Source organism: Equus asinus, chromosome 9 (genome assembly GCF_041296235.1).
Source record: "Equus asinus isolate D_3611 breed Donkey chromosome 9, EquAss-T2T_v2, whole genome shotgun sequence".
Classification (NCBI taxonomy): Eukaryota; Metazoa; Chordata; class Mammalia; order Perissodactyla; family Equidae; genus Equus; species Equus asinus.
The window spans coordinates 31,390,451-31,410,365 of NC_091798.1; the positions used below are offsets into that span (position 1 = coordinate 31,390,451).

Consider the following 19,915-nt stretch of genomic DNA (forward strand, 5'->3'; position numbering starts at 1 on the left):
TAACTGGGACCGCCCTCCGGTTCCCCATTCACTCCACTCAGTTGTGAACACTGGCATTGGTTTATCTTTCAAACAGGAAGTTTTAGAAACACAACCCTTTACCAACCACAAATCTTTGATTTAATAACTAGATCATCGACTAGGTCAATCCCCACTGACAGAGGCCACAGAAAACATACAAAATTAGGGATTGGTCTGTTGACATTTCCTGGAAAGAAAGTAATGTCTTTTACTCAGCTACTTACAGTGAGGAACAGTTACCACAAGCATCTTAAAAGCCAAGTTCTCTTAGAATGACTTGGACAGAGAGTGGACCGATTAGAAAAAAAATTAAGTTATCAGTGTCCAACAATAGGGAGATGCTTAAATGAATTTTGATACATTCGTATGAAATTTTATGCAGCACACAAAATAGTATTTTAAAAGATTATTTCATAACATATGGAAATAAAATACAAGTGAAAAAAGCAGGATGCAAATCATAATTTAATATACTTTTAGTTTTTATTAAATATATACTATGCATGATGTATACACATAGAAGAAAAGACCTGAAAAAAAGAAATACTCCAAAATAGTAACAGAAGGAACATCCAGAAGGAGGAAGCATGAACAAGTTTCACTTGCTTCTTTATCCTAGCCTGCCTTTCCAAATTTCCTTCAGCATGTATTCATTTGTTTGTTTAGTCATTTGGTAAATATTTCTTATGTATCAACTGTGAGACAATTGTGTTGTAGACACTAGAGACAGCGCCAAATCCACCCCTTCTGCATCTTGCCTTCTAGTGAGTGGACACAGAAGAAGAAGGAATAAAAGAAGAAATATAGCATAAAAGCAGAAAAATGAATAAACAAGCAAGATGACATGGATGGTGGTATGTGCCGTGAATGCACCCAGTCAGGTGATGGGAACGAAAGTGGGTGGGGTCATGCATCTACCTCGCCTATACGTCAGGAGGGCAGCCCTGAGGAGGTACCATCAGAGTTGAGACTGACTGACACAAAGAAGCCTGAAGAGGCCGGCCTGGTGGAGTAGTGGTTAAGTTCGCACACTCTGCTTCAGCGGCCTGGGGTTCATGAGTTCAGATCCCAGGTGCAGACCTACACACCGCTCATCAAGCCATGCTGTGGTGGTGCCCCACATACAAAACAGAGGAAGACTGGCACGGATGTTACCTCAGGGACAATTTTCCTCAAGCAAAAAGAGGAAGATTGGGCAACAGACATTAGCGCAGGGCCAATCTTCCTCACCAAAAAAAAAGAAGAAGCAGCAGCTTGAAGATCTGGCAGAAGAGCATTTCTATCAGAGAGAAGGACAAGGGTGCTGGGATCAGACCACACCAGGCACCATGGGCCCGGGAAGAAGTTTGGCTTCTATTGCAGCTGCAGTGGAGCTACAGAAAGCTTTCACACGCGGAGTGCCCAGGTCACACGTTTCCAGAAAGATGACTCTTGCTGCAGACTGGAGAGAGGCAGAGTAGAATCAGGGAGACATAGGACGAGACATGCTTTTAAACACTTTGCCTATTCTGTGACATCTGTGTCTACTATCGTAAAATGAGGCAGTTTGGCAAGGTCAATGATTTCTAAGACTGCTTCCAGTACTCAAAAAACAAAAACGTTATTATTTTTGTGTACCTGTTGACCTTCTCCCAAAGTGTGTAAGTTTCTTAAACACAGCTTCTAAACACTTTTTAAATACTCACTGCTCTCAGTTGACTCCCAGCACCCTGGCTTGGATGCATAGGTCCCGGGCAGGAGTGCGCCGTACCCCAGTGTATGTTGGAGTGCACCATTAGTTCTCAACCTGAGTTTCCATGGTGCTTCCTTGGGAACTCACCTGCCAAACCCTTTATTTGAAGGTAATAGGGAGCCACTGAAGGCTTTCCAGCACAGGCTGACTTCTGTGTGTTAGAAAGTTCACTCAGGCAATAATGAGGAGGATCTGGAGGCGGCCAGAAGTGGAAGCAGAGAGACAGAGAGACACAGTGTTTAACTGGAGAAGCCCTCTGGGCCATGAATTCAAGAGAGCCCACCTGTGAAAGCAGAGAGCTGCCAGGGAGAAAGGGACACCTCATTTGTGCAAAACCACCTTCGCAGGCTGCAAACGCCGGGAGACAAAAGGCTGGAGACTCCACCTATTTATAGTGGGGGGAAATGAGGCTCAAAGAGACAAAGTGACTCATGTGCCAAGGATTTGTGACTCCGGGGCCTCCTCTCAGCTAATGTGAAAACCAGACTCCGTTTAGCGTGTCATCCAGGGAGGGGGAGAGATGTTGCCTGTGCCAGAATGGAAGGGAGCCTCAGGGGGTGGGGTGGGGTGGGGAAGGGGAGAGCCAGGATCCTGGGCAGAAACCATGACAAATGCTCCAATACCTTCATTTTGACACTCCCATAATCCAAGAAAGGCTAAAATTGGCTGTAGAGCTTGTGTTATGAAACCAGAGCAGATGAAACAAAAGAAATAAGCAAAATTTGAGTCAGCCAGATGATAATCCTTGTGGAGAGCATGCAGATCCAAGCGAAAATAGATCAGAGACACTTTCCCAAGAGACACAGAGCTTGGAGATCCTGGAACCAAGTCTCTCACGTGAAGGACCGAGAGAGGCAGAGGTGGGGAGGGAGTGGAGCGGCGAATCCTGGAGAAGGAGAACCAGCTTTGCCAGCAGAGTCAGGACCGGGGCTCGAACCCAGGTCTCTCCATCCTGAGGCCAGCGCTCATCTTGCTCCTTCACAACTAATTTTGGGTCTAGCTCTTTATTCGCCAAAGCTACAGACAGGCACAAAAGCAGGGTGCAATTAGAGTGATTTCAAAGCACCTTGTGTATATTGTGTGTTGCCACGTACACACACACACCCACACACACACACATTACTTTAGTTGGGTGACGTCTTTCCTTCATTATGTACTGTGGACCAATAGCATTACTGAAACATTTGCATTCACCACCCTAAATTCAAAGGCACAGCTCATGGAACCTAGTAACAATCCTAGCCCAACTCTTATTTCACAGACTGGAGTCCAGAATGGATGCGGTTGCAGAATCACTTAAACCTAGAATCGGGGCCACCTGCCCCCGAGACCAGTGCTCCTTCTAGCACTGGCACTGATCTTTAATACGCATGCACTGCTTTCTGTTCTCAAGCATGGATTCTCGAAAGGAAGATGTTAAAGATCTAGACAATGTCCAGCTTATGACTCTGGCTGGGGCCTGAAATCTTGGCACACTGGTTAGTGAATTTCTAAAGAAGTCTTTCAACTTCTCTGGAAGTTTTTGCCATGATGATAACAATCACAGGCATACCTTGAATAAACATTTACTGAACGTCCACTATGTACCAGGGGAGACTCTGCCGGGTCTTTTATGTCCTCTAACTCTCTTTTAATTTTTCTAATACTATGTTGCAGATATCATTGTTCCTGTTTTTTTCACAGAGGGAAGTACAGCCTGGAGAGGCTACGTAATTTTTTGCGGGTCAAAGGAAGGAGCAGAGTTGGGACTGGATCCTTTGTTGGCTTCTATGATGCTGAGTGCCTCAGATACGTGGCGGTCTATCCTGCACCATGGACACTGCAGGTGGCGTCGCACAGTCCTAGAGGAGTGTGGGGCTGGGTTGCTCTGGACCCCATCCTCTTCTGGGCTGCTAAGCTCAGTGGTGAGCTCTGCACTACATCTTTATGAGCCCCTCACAGAGGCTCCTGACACCCCAGACCCAAGGTACCCGGGCTAGGCTAGGAAGAGGCAGATCAAAGCAAAGGTCATCCACTTGTGAGAACTAATCTCCTTGATGGGTTTGGCCCATAGATGTAAAGGGAGCACAGCAAAAGTGAATCCAAGAATAGGAGTGAATCTCAGATGGCAGAAAGGGTAAGGAACAAGGGACGTAGTTTTAAAGAAAGTTTGCTGGTGGAGGCCCCGTCTGTGTTTTACGTGAATACATCTTTCATAGCAGACCAGGAGAATTTCCTACACAGAACAAGCATTTCCTCTAGTGTCCCTGATGGCATCTCGTTTCTGCTTTAATGTCTCTAGGAACAGGCAGCTCATTCTCTTTCAGACTATTATGATTATTAGAAAGTTCTAGTCTTCACACTGGGCCGAAAATCTGTTTTTTACATGAGCACATGCACTGGGTCCAGATCTTCCTTTTGGTTTACAAAGACTAAATCTGCTTCCTCTCCGCACAGTACCACTCTGAATATTCGAAGACAACTTTCATTTTTTATGCCCGTGTTCTCGCGAGTGTGCTGAGCAGAGAAGTTAAGTTTGCACGATGTTAATAGGTGTCCTCTACAAAACAAACATACCAAACAAACAGACAAAAGTCCATAAATAGCATTCTGTGGACATGCTAGGTTAAACCAGGTCAACCAGGTATGTTTCCTGCAAGACTGCTAAGAATTTGTACTACACAGCTGTTCAGTGTGAACTCCAAAATGGAAATACTGGGCATGCAAAGTTTCCCAAACTTTTGACCTCAAAACCTTTTATTTCCCCAGTGTACCTTTAAGTATTTTCCATATACACTATTAGCAATACTGTTTGGAAAATGCTTCCCTACACAAAGCTAGGTTCTTACTATCATTGCCTCCAAACAAAAAAGCCTGGCTCCTTCAACTATGCATTTTGAGACAAAGTGTTGGGTTTTCTCACTATCCTCATTCTTGTTCTCTAGCAGGGCTGTCAGATTAAGATAGAGGATGCTCAGTTAAATTTGAATTTCAGATAAACATGAATAATTTTATTTTGGTGTAAGTATGTTCCACGCCATATTTGGGACATACTTACACGAAGAAAGAATTTGTTGCTTATCTGAAATTCAGATTTAGCTGGATGTTCCGTATTTTTATTTGCTAAATCTGTAATCCTCCTCCCCTGAAAAATGTGGTCCTCAGAACTTGGCACAGTATTCCAGAGGTGGACCAGGACTGAAGCCATTGATATAACCTTGAAAGCCACCATCAACTCTGCTTTTCTCCGAGATGTTGTTAAGAGGAAGACAGTAATATTTTTGTGAATGGTCAGAGGCCAGTCTGAGGTTGACAGATACCAGACATCCTTCTGAATCTACTGGCAAAGTCCAGAAGCCAATTTCCCATTCCTCACTGCTGTTCATAAGTATATTTAAGTTTCTCTGGTGTTAGTATTAGGTAACTCAATCCAAATACCACTTATAATTCCTCTTTCATTGTCTGTCTTCTTCATTAGACCACAAGAAACAAAAATAGGGACCAACTGTGTCTATCTTGGTCATGGTTGTATCCTTGGTAGTTAACACGAGTTCTGGCATATGGAAGTATGCAAACATCTTTTGAGCGAATGAATGAATGAAAAGCTATGTAAACCAGAGAAGCTGACAATCCAAGCAGAAGAGATTGCCAAAGGGAGCTTTCCTCATGGTTGGGATTTGTCATCCGCCCCAAGCTTTCCCAGACCCATTAAATTCTGTTCACCTGTGCTGAAGGAAAACGTGTGTGCAAAACAAGAACATCTAATTGCTATGACTAAAATAAAACATTTCAACCAAACACAAGCCATCTAAAAGAAGTTGAAACGCTCCCTGGAGCCTGCAATTTTTAGTGAGGTGTGGAACTTGGCCCTTAAAAGCAGGCTGGGCTGTGCCCAATGGGTGTGAGATTGGGGCAAATCACGCTGGGTTTTCCCACAGAAACATCCTGATCCAAGAGGAATGAGGCAAAGTGAACAAGGAGAGCCTCAGTAGAGTGCTGAGCCTCCAGCAGGGCAGGCCTGGGAGCAGGATACATGATCCCATAACTCTGACTTGGTGAAAGTGCATCTGGTGACTGGCCCAAGGAACCCAAGAGGCTTGGAGCTTCCACTGTGAGCCACAGGTGATGGAGCTGGGTGCTGCCTGCTCCCAGCACAAGCTCACCCAAGCTTGGGGCTTGTCAATATTGACAGCAGCCTGGGGACTGTCCTTGGAGCCAGCAATTGCTTATCTACAGGTTGGCAGCCGTGGCTTCCATGCTGGGGAGTTTTAACCCTGAATTTATAAGAGAAAATGCAGCAGAAAGCAGAGAAGTACAGTGAGAAGAGCCCCGGGTCCTAGGAGGGTAGCAGAGTGTAGCAAAACTTGTGTTGTTTCCTGAGTATGAGTATGAAGATCTAAGTTCAATTCCCACCCCTGCCATGTGTTAGCCCCATGCCCTGAGGCAAGCCTTTTAACCTCAGTGTTTTTATCTGTGAAATGGGAACAACCATGCTGACGTCAGGGTTATGAGGATTAGATAGGATGGTAGATATGAAAGCCCTTTGTAAACTGCCAAGTGCTGGATCAAGATGAGCGAATCTTACGACACAGTATCCCCTGGAGCACAATACTATGGTCTTCATGACTTGATGCACCTGGTAGCTTATTCCAGGAGAGCATAAAAGAGCCCCCACCTGGCAGAAAAGAAGGATGTTCCTTATACAACCTGAAGCAAAAGAAAAAGAGCCTCAAATTACACCATATAGAAATCCTTTTAGTTATGGAAGAAAACAACTTTCACGCACATGTTTGAAAACATAAAATCTCAGTAGGTAGGAGTCTTCAGAATATAAAAAGATCACTTGGGAACATCTTTTTTTTTGGTGAGGAAGATTCGCTCTGTGCTAACATCTGTTGCCATTCTTCCTCACTTTTTGCTTGAGGAAGATTTGCCCTGAACTAACATCTGTGCCAATCTTCCTCTATTTTGTACATGGGATGCTGCCACAGCATGGCTGACGAGCGGTGTGGGTCCATGCCTGGGATCCAAACCTGTGAACCTGGGGCTGCCAAAGCAGAGCACACTGGTTTAATTACCATGCCACAGGGCCAGCCCCCATTTGGGAACATCTTTATGGTTCTAGCATGTAAGCCTCTAGGTGAGCCTTTAAATCTGCATGAATGTTTCTATTGATCTCCCTGGAGTCTGTCACTGGCTCCGGTCAAGGCCCTTGCTGGCTTTGCTGGTCAACAGGAGCAAAATGTACATAAGTGTAGTTCTAGTCCATTGGAGGGAAAATAATGCAGGGTCTTGTGGCTGATAAATTACTTGCTACTTCCTCTGCTGGGAGATGCTACACCCACTGGAGGAAAATTCATTGATTTGTAAATATGTGTGTACATGTTTGTACTGTGCCAAGGCTGGAAGGGACACAGTCACACATCTCACCTTGAAAAGGCTTTCCAGCTGGGCTTTGTCTATTTCTTCCTCCTGTGTCACATTTCACACAGTGGTTACTTATGGAATGCACTACTTCGAGCCCCACCATGGTCCCCACCAGGACCTGCAGATTTCAGATTTCCCATCGTTACATTTATTTCTCTTTATTGCCAACTCCATGCAAAGAGTACTCCAGGCTTGGAGCTGGGCAGAGGCTCTGCTTCCAACTCGGGGAGGGCACAAGGCAATCTTTATGCAACCCGGCCTGCCCATCCTCCCCTCCTTGCCCTGGCCAAGAATAGTCAATGACTGCATTCTGGAAGAAACCCCACCTTGCTGCTGTGTGCGCTGAGCCACGAGGAGGGGGAGCAGACCTGGAGGCACAGGAAGGGGGCCAAGCCGCAAAGCCCAGGGCTCCAAAGTGAGAGGGTTCGGGTCGGGGCTGGTACACCACTTCCCTAGTCCTCGCCCAAGGACTGGCTTAGGCCTGATGGTACCCAGTGAGGAGGGTGTTTCCATGTCTCCCAATGCCCACTGAGTTTATACACACCATGCAAATACATACAGAGCATTGTGTTCAGAGTGGCAGTGTTTGCAAGTGAATACTTATATGTAAATATGCATTCCTGAGAAAACACACAGTGTGCATTTCAACCCGTGTGTGTACTTATCTATGAGAGAATGCTTTTGTATGAGTAGGTATATCTTAGAGATAGTCTCTCAACCTACAAATCTGATCTCTGTTGTAAACATATCAATGGCTTCTAAATGCTTTTAGGATAAAGACTCAAACCTTTAATGCAGCTTAAAAGGCCCATCATGTGTGGCCCCCTCCTGTTCCTTGTGGGCTCATCCTGCACCTGCTCTCCTTCTCCGCACACCAGCTACACTGACCTTTGCTCAGCGCTTCTTATGCATTTGATTTCCTTTCACCACAGGACATTTGCGCATGCTTTTCTCCCTGAGTGGCATGCTCTTCTCCCCTTTGTCTATCAAGGTATTATCTAGCCATCCTTCAGCTCTCAACTGGAACCTCATTTCTTTGGGAGAACCTTTACAGACCTCTCAGAATTGGTCAGATTCCCTCAAAACATCCTGAATCTCCTTCATAGCAACTACCACAGTTACAATTTTTGTGCGTTTTTAAAAACTTATTTCTGGGGCTGGCCCCGTGGCTGAGTGGCCCCGTGGCTAAGTTCGTGAGCTCCGCTGCAGGCAGCCCAGTGTTTCGTTGGTTCGAATCCTGGGCGTGGACATGGCACTGCTCATCAAACCACACTGAGGCAGCGTCCCACATGCCACAACTAGAAGGACCCACAACGAAGAATATACAACTATGTACTGGGGGGCTTTGGGGAGAAAAAGGAAAAAATAAAATGTTTAAAAAAAATAATAAAAACTTATTTCTCTCATTACATACAAACTCAATAAGGGCAAAGATAAACTGCTTTTGTTCACCTGCTGGTCGTCAGTACCTGGCACATAATAAGAACTCCAAAGACGTGCACAGAACCGAAGGTATATATACTTATCTAGGAAGAGGGCTCAGCACACGCACCTGCGTGTATTCAGGTATCAGTGGGACCACACTTACGTGACATGGCATGTTTGCTCATTTGGAGCACACAAAAGTGTGCTTAGGAATCCCTACATATGTATTTATCTAAGGGAGAATGTTTAGGAGGGAGTATGTCTGTGTCCTTTATGTGTGCACAGATTCATACGCGAGTATACACAAAAGAACCTGGATGTGTCCCTCTATCTATGCGAAAATGCAAGTGTGTTTATTTTTGTCAACATGGATGTGGGCATCAGTGTAAAAGTCTGTGTGTGTGTGTGTGGTGTGTGTTTATGTGGCTGTGTGTCTGCAGAGGTGTATGTATGTGTATGAGTCACACTCTTCTCTGTGGCTGGGCGGGTCCCCCTTCAGATTTCTAAGTAGGAGGGTTTTTGTCCATCAGGTAAATTGATTCATATAAACCTTAGTATGATTTGAATTAACCAAGGCAGGATGTCAGGGAGGAAGGAGCACTGGACTAGGAGTCTATCAGGGTAGCAAAGTCTCTTTTTCTTCCTGTGCTGCTACCTCCCTGTCCAACTGCAGAGAGTCTGGGACTAGGTGACAATGACGCTGTTGGGGTGTATAACTGTGTAGATGCCATGTTATCATAAAATGCATTTTAAATTAAGTGCCTAATTGCTCAAGGCACTTTCTTATCCCCTTCCTCTCTTCCAGTAATGTTGTATCATCTATAAATTAATTATTTCATCTACATTGTTTTATTTGATAACACACAGAAATTAAGATTCCGCTTACTCAGCAGATGACTATTTCTGTGAACGCATGCAGCTGGATGGGCTCATTTCTCATATGCCCACATCTTGTGCTCTTGAGCGGGACGGGTGGGGAGGGGAAGGCAGTGCAAGCTCTAGGTTCTCGGATGGCGACCCTCGGAGCATCTGCATCACAGTCCTCTGGGGGAACCTGCGGCAAAATGCAGATTGTTGGCCCCCAACCACGGCCCTGTTAGATCAGAATCCCAGGTATAGGGGTCCAGGAATGTGCCCTTTCTCAGAAGTTCCCCCAAATCGTTTTTGGGCTCGGTAAGGTTTCGGACCCACTGATGTAAAATAAAATAATGCCAAGAAACTCATACCTAAAACACTAACCTTTCCACAATCCTGCAGAAAGATATTTCTGAGCCTGGCCACCTGAGGCCCTTGGGGTTGACCCTCAGTTCTCTTGGGTTGAGGACACAAGGAGAGCATTCGGATTTATAGAGCGACACAGTGGGAACCGAAACAGGAGAGGAAGTCGGAACGTCTGTGAACAGAGCAGGGTTATCGTTGTCGTACATACAGGAGAACTGTGAGTGTCTCTCAAACAGAGCAATAAAAACCCATCAACAGGCTCCCAAGGCTGTCTGCAGTATTTAGACACATCTCCTAGATTTTTATAAAGAGAAGCACTAGGGAGTGGAATAGAGACAGAACTGGGATAAGGAGGGAAACTCCCAGACCCAGGCAGCTGTGGCTTTTGGGCACTAGGCCATAGGCCGCAAGGCCCATATGGTGCGCTTGAAGAGAAAACAGAAGTGAGTTCCCCAGGGTGCCCATTTTGCTTTGTCATGGGTGTTGCTGTTGTGATTTTAAAAACTGTTTTCTCTTCCTGGAGAAACAAACACATTCAGAAAAGCCAGTCTTCCCCTCACAGCACTGGAAAAATAATAATTAAATAAGCCGGGAGAGATGGTCCTCTCTGGCCCCTGTACAACCTCGCTGCTGACCCCGCCTCTTGTTAGAGCCTGGGGCTTCTCAGTACACTAAGGAGGTCGTGGCCTCACTCAGCACCCGTCCCACCCTGATACTCTCTCACATGAAACCTCAGGTCCTTACACAGATGCCGGCAGAGAAATGGGAAGAGCACCCCATTTCCAGATGTCAAGGGCTTCTTGACCTGAAAGTAATGATTTGACTCAGCACAAACCACTGTGCTGTTACCAGGCGCCTCCCTCTGCCTCCTGGGAGCCTGGCAGGGGACGCTCACTCAAACCAGGCCTGAATAATGGGGACAGACAGTGTGCTGCCAGCTCTCAGCGCAATCTGGCTTCCTAGTTTATACTTAGCCACAACCTACTTAGTGGCATGGGCTTGCCTCTTAGCTCCAAGGCTCAGAAATTAGTCAGGCCTCTCTGCACAGAATCATTGGAAAATAAAACAAAATGCACCATTAAAAATTTCCTCTCATCGTCTTCTCCCTCCTCTCTCTTACTTGACCCCCACCAGAGGGAAAGATCGCCTACGCTAGTGGAGAAGCACAGGGGAACAGAATACCTGGGTTTTCCTCCAGTGGGTTGTGTAATCTTCAGCAACTTAGTTAACCCTTTCGAGTCTCAGTTTCCTTATTTATAAAATGAGGACAAGCATAATAGTACCTAGGTTATAGGGTTGCTGTGAGCTCTGAAGCGCTCATGCATGAAAACTGCAAAGCACGATGCCTGGTTCATAGTAAGCCCTCTGTAGCTCTCAGCCATTATTATCACAAGAGATGCTCCATGGAACAGAAGCCTGCTGTTGCACTTTTCAAACGGTAGGTATTGGTCACCACGTTACTTGAACAGACTGATGTTAACACAAGTCCACAGGCTGGGTCAGAGGCATTTAACAATGCAGAAAGAACCCTGCCCTGGGATTTCAGTGGTTAGTTTCCCATGCTCTGAAAGCAGCTTAGGGCCCAGGTGCAGAAGGCATGCCTTCAAAGAGACGAGTAGGGAGACTCGTTTTCATCCATTAGCAAGGGGAGGAGCATTCTGTTTAAATTTACAAATTTATCTCTGTGACCTCATCCCTCAAAATGTGGTCTCTGGGCCACCTGTGTTGGTAAAACCTGGGGGAACTCGCTCCAGTGCAGACTCTGGGGCCCCAGCTCAGCTCTCCCAATCCAGATGTTCTGGGACGGATGATTCGTTTGTACCCCTGGAAAATGCTTAACCCTGGATATTGTCAGGCCAGTAGACCAGCAGGAATTATGACATCTGGATCATTTTATACACAAAATACATTCAAGGAGGCATTTGTAAAAGTATTATCAGTGGGTCCCAAATTTTTATCGGTGGGCCCCAAATTATATGAATCATCTAATTCTATTTTTATTTAAAAATATCTTTGCACCCATTTGTATAGCCACACTTAGGACAAAGCATATACATCACACCGAACGATGGCTATCTCTAGGCGGTAAGGTTACATGTGATTTATCTCATTTCGTGCTTTCATCCATTTTTAAATGTTCTACAATGAGTTCTACTAGCTTTTTAACAAGAAACAGAATGTGCTTTAAAAAAAAAAAAGCAACGCAGCCAGATGTGCAGCACTGAAGACTTCCTGAAATCTGCCAGAACTGTGGGGAAAGAAGGAAACAGAGGACTCATGTCAACCAAACTCTCTCTCAGAAGAGATGATGAAACAGATCTAGAGAAGGGAAGGGACCTGCTAGAGGTTGCCAGCCCGTTAGGGGCTGGGCGACGATGGAGCCCAGGTCTCCAGGCTCTTGGGCCAGAGGGCTTTGAAGTGCTCTGTGCTGGCCAGGGACCTGCCTCCCTTCCTTTCCGTTCTGTGAGGGTGACGGAAAGACCACAGGAAGTGCAATGATTCCGAGGGTGGAGAAGGATGTGACAGCCTTTGCAGAGAGGACTCTGCGGCTCTCACTATTCTCTCTCTGGGAGTTAGTAGGTCATTTGCAAAAGGCATGGGAAGAGCAGCTGATGAAAAGGTCTAGTAATTTGGAAAACTGCTTAACCTTATTGCTCTATTTTTGGATTTCCCCCCACGGCCAAGGACTGTTGAGATCCTGATATCCCCCCGAGGTTTCCCATTTAGGAATGCAGTGAAACCTCTGAAATCCAGAGGATTTGGGGAGAAGGCCAGCTGGAAGGAGGGAACGGGCTGTATACATTTTAAGAACATTCACGTCTATTGTTTTCAGAGACACAGAATCACAGATTTGGAAGGAGCTTAGTCCAGCTTCTGCTCAGTGCAGGACCCCCTTGTGCTTCCCCCTCACAGAGCTTTATTTGGGCTTCTCTTGAATGCTTCCAATGACAGGAGGCTCACTCTTCCGATAGATAACCTATTTCACTCAGAAAAGTCTTCCTTCACCTGAGCTGGAATCTACCTTCCTGTAAGGTGCTGCTTGCCTTCCGATACTCATCCAGAACTGATATGATCCTTTTTCCCAGATGGTTGGTCCTGAGATATTTGAAAGCACTTATCATGCACCAAATAGTCTTCCATCATAGCATTCTCTTCTGCAAGCTAACCACCCCCAGGATACTCAACCATTCTTTATATGACAAATGTCATCAACTCTAATTAGAAACACAAACTGCTGTCTCTAATTAGCCTCTAAATTAATGACTATAAATTCAGGGCTGAGCTTAGAGACCACATGCAGCAGCCTCATTATTTCACAGATGAGCAAACAGGTGCACTGAGGAAAATGCCTTACCCAACGTGAGAGAGAGAGAGGAGAGAAGCCAAGGTGAGCCCTGAAACCTGGCTGCATGAGTCCCCGTCCAGGTCCCTTTTCACCTCACCCTGCCTCCTATTATTCATAAGACACCAGTATTTCTCAAGCTCTTGAAAGTGCTTGGGAAGTTTACCCTCTTAGGTATTTCAAAAATTCCTCCTTCAAGTTATATTTGCACTGAAAGTGAAGTAGGGATTAGTGCAGGGCTGAATTTACTGGACGTTATCCTGCCAATGAAGTCTCTTGAAAGTGCATGAACGACCCCTTGCTCTCCGTTGTCAGAAGATCACCTCTCTTACCCCAGAATACTAGCTCAAAACGGACAGCACACTCCTAGGGCCTCCCAGGCCTGCCGAATTTTCCATAAGGTCCAGCTAACTGCTCAATTTAGGATACCTTTCCAACTTCGGAACCAAAAATGAATTTGCCAGAACGTGAGGTGGGCTGTGTTTCTGCTCGGCACTGTGCTTGTTTCAAAGTTTCAGATCCTCTTTTCAGTTTGGCCTGATGCTCTGATGAAAAGACAAAGCAAAGACTCAGAGAATCAGACCAGGCCCTTCAATGATTGGTTTCCTGCCCCAGTCCCCAGCAACCCCGCAGTCACATGCTTCGAAGGGAACATTCCTCCTGGCTGCCACCCACAGCAGTCTCCCTCTTCTCTCAACAAGGTATTGCATTTCCAGTTCTTACACTTGTTCTGGCACAAATTATAAGCTGTCTCGTGCTGCTTCCTGGTTTGCATGTGTGCTGGGCTCCATGGGCGCTGGACTCACATGGACCCAGGTTCCAGTCCTGACTCTGCAACTAGCTGCTTGTGTGGCTTTGGAAAGTTACTTAACCCTTCTGAGCCTCAGTTTTCTCATTTATTAGATGAGGACAATTATGCCACTTCCATCATAAGGCTGTCAAGATGACATAATGTCTGAAAGGTGCCGAGCACAGTCCCTAAAATTTAGTTAGATTCCATAAAAGGGATCTGTTTAGTATTATTAATATTATGCCACAGAAGGCAGAGACTGAAGCCTATACTTTTCTCATGCTGCACATAGTGGGTGCTCCATAAATATGCCTCCCCAACTGATTCTTGTTTAGGCTTCTTTTTTTATTTTGTTAAAGATTGGCCCTGAGCTAAGATCTGTTGCCAATCTTTCTCTTTTTTTTTCTCCCAAGAGCCCCCCAGTACATAGTTGTATATTCTAGTTGTAGGTCCCTCCAGTTCTGCTATGTAGGATGCCGCCTCAGCATGGCTTGATGAGCGATGCTAGGTCTGCACGCAGGATCTGAACTGGCAAAACCCTGGGGTGCCGAAGCGGAGCGCGCAAACTTAACCACTCGGCCACGGCACTGGCCCCTTGTCTAGGCTTCTTTGGGCAGTAGGTTCATCAGAAACATTCTAAGCATCCTGTAATGACAGTTCCCATTTCTAAGCTCCCTTCTCCCCAGATTCCCTCCCCCAATAACGCTCTCAGCACGGAGACCCACCCTGTCCTGCCGCTTTGCACACCTGTCAGCTTGCATCTCAGGACAAGAGTCTCATTTGACAGACTCAGAACTTGTTGTCCAGGCAAAGAAAACTTTATGACGATGAACCCAACACAAACCTTATGCAACCAACCTGTCAGCAAACAGAGGGACAGAAGAACACTGACAAATGCCTACCCCCAAAAGAAACAAAGCAAAACGAAAAGAGATGGAGGGCAGGGGATTGAGACATGCCTAAAACGCTCTTGCTTCTCAAGACCCTCAAAACTGATCAAAGTTGTTGTATTGAAAGTATTCCTAAAGGGACAGGAATATGGCTAAATTCCTCTCTAGCTGGGAATCTGAATTAACATTCATAGCTGAATTTTAACTGAAATTATGTTAGATGCGCCTCTAATGAAAACAGCATATAGACAGCATTTATTTTATTAATAATACCTATTGTTCAAGGGACTTACAAATGATGACAGGAAAGTTTCCAACTTTTTTTTTGTCATTTCTACCTGGAGTGGCTTGAAATTCCTGGCAGGTCATAAAGAGTTAAGGAATCTCCTACCTTTGCTAAATGCTGAGGATTTCCTAGCAGACTCTAAAAGAACAACTCTTTCTCTTGTCCCTATTGAAGATTATTTGTTTACTGCCTGAATTTGGTTTTAAGGACCAAAAGCAATAAAACCATGTGACAGCCCCAAGGAAAAGCTTCCACAATTTAGGGTGAGGGCAGAGTTCAACGACGCTGTGCTGGAGAGAATACACCAGCTCCTGGAACGACCGCCAGGTCCCCTGGCTGTAGCTCGGTCTCTGACATCCTCGGCTTCTTACCTTGGGCAGGTCATTCCCCTTGCAGGCGTTTGGTCTCTTCAGATGTCAAATACTTTCTCCGGGCTTTTCCAAGTCCGAGATCCCATGAGGCTATTAGGAGTGTGAAGATTAGCTGGAGAAGCCGCATGCCACTCTGGGAGTGGGGCCCAGAGCAAGAGAAGGAGAATGTGATAATAGGTATGAAAGCCCTTGGAGAAAAAGGAAAAGTGCTGAATGGCACACACTCTCCAATTCGCCACAGCACGTTCCAAAAACAGGCTCCTAACTTTCCCCCGAGAGCTCAGTGCTCACCCAGACACCCATCACTGAGCTGACAGGAAGTGGGGGAGGCCAGTGCTTGCCTGGTTGGGGACATTGGCTGGGACAGAAGGGAAGAGAGAAGTGCAGTCAGCTTTATGAGCAAGTGAAATGGCAACGAACCCTGCAGGCTGATCCTCGCCAGGATGGCGTTGCCAAGGAGGACGGTCCACTCGGTCAAACCTGGGCCAAGCTCTGGCTCAGACACACGGGCAAAAATAGAAAGGGGGTGGGAGAAGAAATGTGTTTACTTTTGTGATTTTCCCTCATGTGCCTCTTAACAGTATTGTAATTTCTCCACAAACAGGCAGTAACGACTCACAGGCCTCGCCTCCACTGATAAATGCTCCCAAACAATTCAGTCTCATGGTCAGTATCTGGCAGCCGGCAAGTGAGTTTGGGAGGCAGCACGAGGGAGCGGGTAGAGCAGTGGCCCAGGGTCTGTCACTAACTGGGTGAACCATGAAAAATGCCTCTCTGGGGCTCTGCAAAATAAAGAGGTCACATGAGACAGATCTAAAAATCTGCTTCAATTTTTGAAGTTTCTATCTGTGGTTCTCAGCCAGCAGCAATTTCAGCCCTCAACGCATATTTGGCAATGTCTGGAGACATTCTTGGTTGCTGCAACTCAGGGGGTACTACTGGCACCTAACAGGCAGAGACCAGGGATGCTGCTTAACATCTGACAATGCACGGGACACAGCCCCCATCACAGAGAATCACCTGGTCCAAACGTCAATAGTGCCTAGGGTGAGAAATCTTGCTTTATACCGAAGTGAGGAGAGTCAAAGGGAGAGAGAAAAAATGGACAGAATTAAAGAAGGAGGAGGGCTTAAAATCCTGATTCTAGGTTATGAGGTATCCCTCAGCTAACTGTTTTCCAGCTTTTCGCCCTATGACCAATGTCCTTTGACTCTCCCTTGGAATTACGGGGCTCTGTTTGAGCAGGTTTTCCACAAGAACTTCTTCCTTATCCTTAAAATGCCAAACCCTGAGGTAATACAAAGATCTCCACTCTAAGACACGGCAAAGACATACATATAAGCAGCTTATTCAACAAGCAGAACTAGAAGGTGGGTGGTGGGGCTCATGGAGGGACAAAACAGATGCCCATAACTCCATTTCTATGAGTCAGTGTTTCTGATGTCACAACACAGAACAACAACCGTAGGATGAGTGAGATGAGCTCTGCTGGGGGCAAGCGGAACTGATTTGGGGCGCTAGTGTTAGGAGAGAGACAGGTTTGCAGATTCAAAGACAAATGAAAGGGTTCAGCAATCAGTGCCTGTCATTCCACATTAAGTCACTGGGCAGTTATCACAAATAGTTACCTGCGGTTTCCAGTGGGGGAGGCAACCATACTCCAGTCAAGGGGTTTTGGAGAAACAGGTGCAATGAAGTCATGGTCAAACAATTTATTTACTGTAAACTTTAGACTTTGCTCAGGAAAACAAGTGAAGCTGCCCCTCCAACTCCTGCCTACGACACCCTGTTTGAGCAAATCAGAGGAGCGGGGAGAGTCCGTATTCACAGCTGCAAGGTCCGAGATACTCAAGATCCTCCAGTCCAAGGGTGCAGGAAGGAAAGACTCCTTCAGAGACAAATTACCAGCAGCAATATATTACCCCTAATACTTGGCCAATGAGGTAGATACACGGAAAAGTCATCAAAACATGGCAGTCCCAGGTCCTCTGGGACTGAAGCCCTTCAGACATAAACTTACAAGTGCCATGCAAAAAGGACCTGAACTGTACAAGAAACAAATAATCACTCCAATATGTTTTCTCTTTTTTACGGCTTAAAAAAATAATAATAAAAAAAAAGGCAGAAGGATGTCCTTCCTCCTGCGCATCTCTATACAACTTTATTCTAAATTTATTACACTCAAGTTAAATAGTCTGTTTAGTGTTTTGTTGGGGGGGGGTCTTAAAAAGTAGAAAAACCGCATTACAGCACTGAGTCATTTGTACTACACTTCCTCCCTTGTGAATCAACGCTATCACTAGGCACAGTACCTTGACAGTTCACAAAGTCTTCTGTGCCTGGGGGGTCCTCACACAGCAGTTCTCTGTCTCTCTCCTTACCCAGTTGATTTCCACTCTGTTCCCCCGTGCAATCACTTCTGCCGTCGCTGTTGTTGGAGTAGCCATTTCCATAGGCCTTCAAAGAAGACCTGCGCAGGCACAGAAGTTCCTGGAAGGCAATCCTGAAATCCGGGCTCCGGCAGTAGATAAGGGGATTGAAGGCGGAGTTGACATAGCCCAGCCAGTTGAGGAGGATGTAAACTTCCTTAGGGATGAGGTTATCCTGGATCACGTGCACAATGTTGACAATGAAGAAGGGCAGCCAGCACAGGGTGAAAATGCCCATGATGATGCCTAAAGTTTTAAGGGCTTTGTGTTCCTTCAAGCAGAACTTGGAGGTCCTTCGAAATCCGCTCCGCCCATCCTGCTCCAGTTGGCTGAGGTTTTGGGCATGGAAGCGGCCCTCAGATTTGTCGATCTTCTGGAGCTGTTTTTTGGCCACCTGGAAGACCCTGGAGTACACAAAGACCATGACCACGAGGGGCAAGTAGAAGGACACGATGGAGGAGGCAATGGCATAGGCTTGGTTCGTGAAGAAGTCACAGCAAGTCTCCTTGGCATAGCAGTTGATGGCTTCCTCGTGGGTGGCCCTGTACCAGTGCATCTGGATGGGTAAGAAGGAGGTAAGACCTGACACGATCCACACCATCAAAATGACCACTCGGGCCTTATTCTTGGTCAGCAGGCTCTGGTACTTGAAAGGCGACGTGATGGCAAAGTAGCGATCCACTGCGATCACGCACAGGGTCTCAATGCTGGCCGTGACGCACAAAACGTCAATGGAAGTCCAAAATTCACACCAGAAGTTGCCGAAAGTCCACATTTTCATGAGGATGTGGCTGGCCCCAAAGGGCACCACCGCCAGGCCCATGACCAGGTCAGCACAGGCCAGGGAAGTGATGAAGTAGTTGGTGACCGTCTGCAGACGCTCAAACTTGGCGATGGCTGTGATGACCAGCACGTTTCCAAACACGATGGCTAGGACGATGAGCGACATGACAATGGCCATGCCCACCACCCACGCCTCGTCCCGTTCCTGCGTGACATCTTGGTCTGGCGCGTGGCTTCCGTTGGGCGTCAGCAAGAAGACGCTGCCGTTCCCGGGTTGCCCCATGGCGCGCGGGCTGGCAGGTGAGTGCACTGGCTGCCGGCGCACCGGCCGCGCCTCAGCGGGCGGACCTCGGGCGGGGCGCTGCGGGCCGCGAGCGGACGCCTGGAAGCCTCATTCAGCGGCCGTGGGGTGCGTGTGCTGGGGGCGCGTGCCGCACTCCGCGGGTGGGTGCTCCGGGCTCGCGGGGCCGGTCGCTCCCAGCCTGCGCTCTGGAGAAGCCGCCTAGGAGTGTGCGCTGCCCGTTATGTGCACAGGACTCCACGGGAGCTGCCCTCCCCGTGACGTGCGAGAACTTTCCGCCAATGGCGCGCGGGCAGCCCCAAAGGGGCGAGGCCCGCTCCCCCCCCTCCCCTGCGCTCCCCTCACCCTCCCACTCCCGGTGCGGGCCCGGGCGCAGCTCAGCTACTCTGCGGCTCCCGGGCGGGCGGGCCCCGCTCCCCTCCGGCTCTCCTCCGGCTCCCCTGGCTGCGCCGAGAGCTGCAGCGCGAGCCGGCCTGCTTCCCAGCCAACCCGAGAGCTTTCGGCTCTTCGGTGGCTGCTACCTGTCTGCCCTGGGCGCCTATGCGGCTCGGGGTCTCAGGGCAGAGATCTCCCCCACATTCGGAACCAGAGCCCAGAACGCCCACTGAGACAGGCACGGACAGGCACACATGCACCCCGACAGACATGCTCAGACTTATACGGAACCACAGCACCAATACTGAGACACACCCGTCCAGCGCACCGACCAGCGCGCGCGCGCGCGTACAGAAACCGACAAACACAAAGTCACCCCTGTCCAACACAGAGACGCCGCCAGAAACCAGCACAGAAACGCCTAGAAGCTCCCACACAGAAAAGTAAACAACACACAAACGCTCACTTTGGAAGTATGCGGAGCGCCACAGACACGGACGTCCCCATCCAGGTACTCCAAACCCATCACCCAGGCACTCCAG

The 19,915-nt window shown here is 47.4% G+C and overlaps 1 protein-coding gene across 18 annotated transcripts in view; it reads right to left on the bottom strand.

Moving 5' to 3' along the window:
* Window positions 1-19,276, bottom strand: part of ADRB2 (adrenoceptor beta 2) — a 110,211-nt gene extending 90,935 nt beyond the window's left edge. For 3 of the 18 annotated variants that reach the window (XR_011505771.1, XR_011505773.1, XR_006532717.2), the window contains exons 1-2: window positions 17,798-19,276; window positions 15,486-15,673 (exon numbers count right to left, since the gene is read on the bottom strand). Coding sequence is in view for 3 of the 18 variants with exons in the window: in XM_070517226.1 (XP_070373327.1) it covers window positions 15,594-15,673; window positions 17,798-18,980 (1,263 nt within the window). In the remaining 15 variants the exon portion in view is untranslated. Of the gene's footprint in view, window positions 1-482; window positions 15,674-17,182 lie in introns of those variants that run through there. The other 15 variants (XR_011505774.1, XR_011505775.1, XR_011505768.1 and 12 more) reach the window with 14 other exon arrangements.
* Window positions 19,277-19,915: the final 639 nt, after the last annotated feature.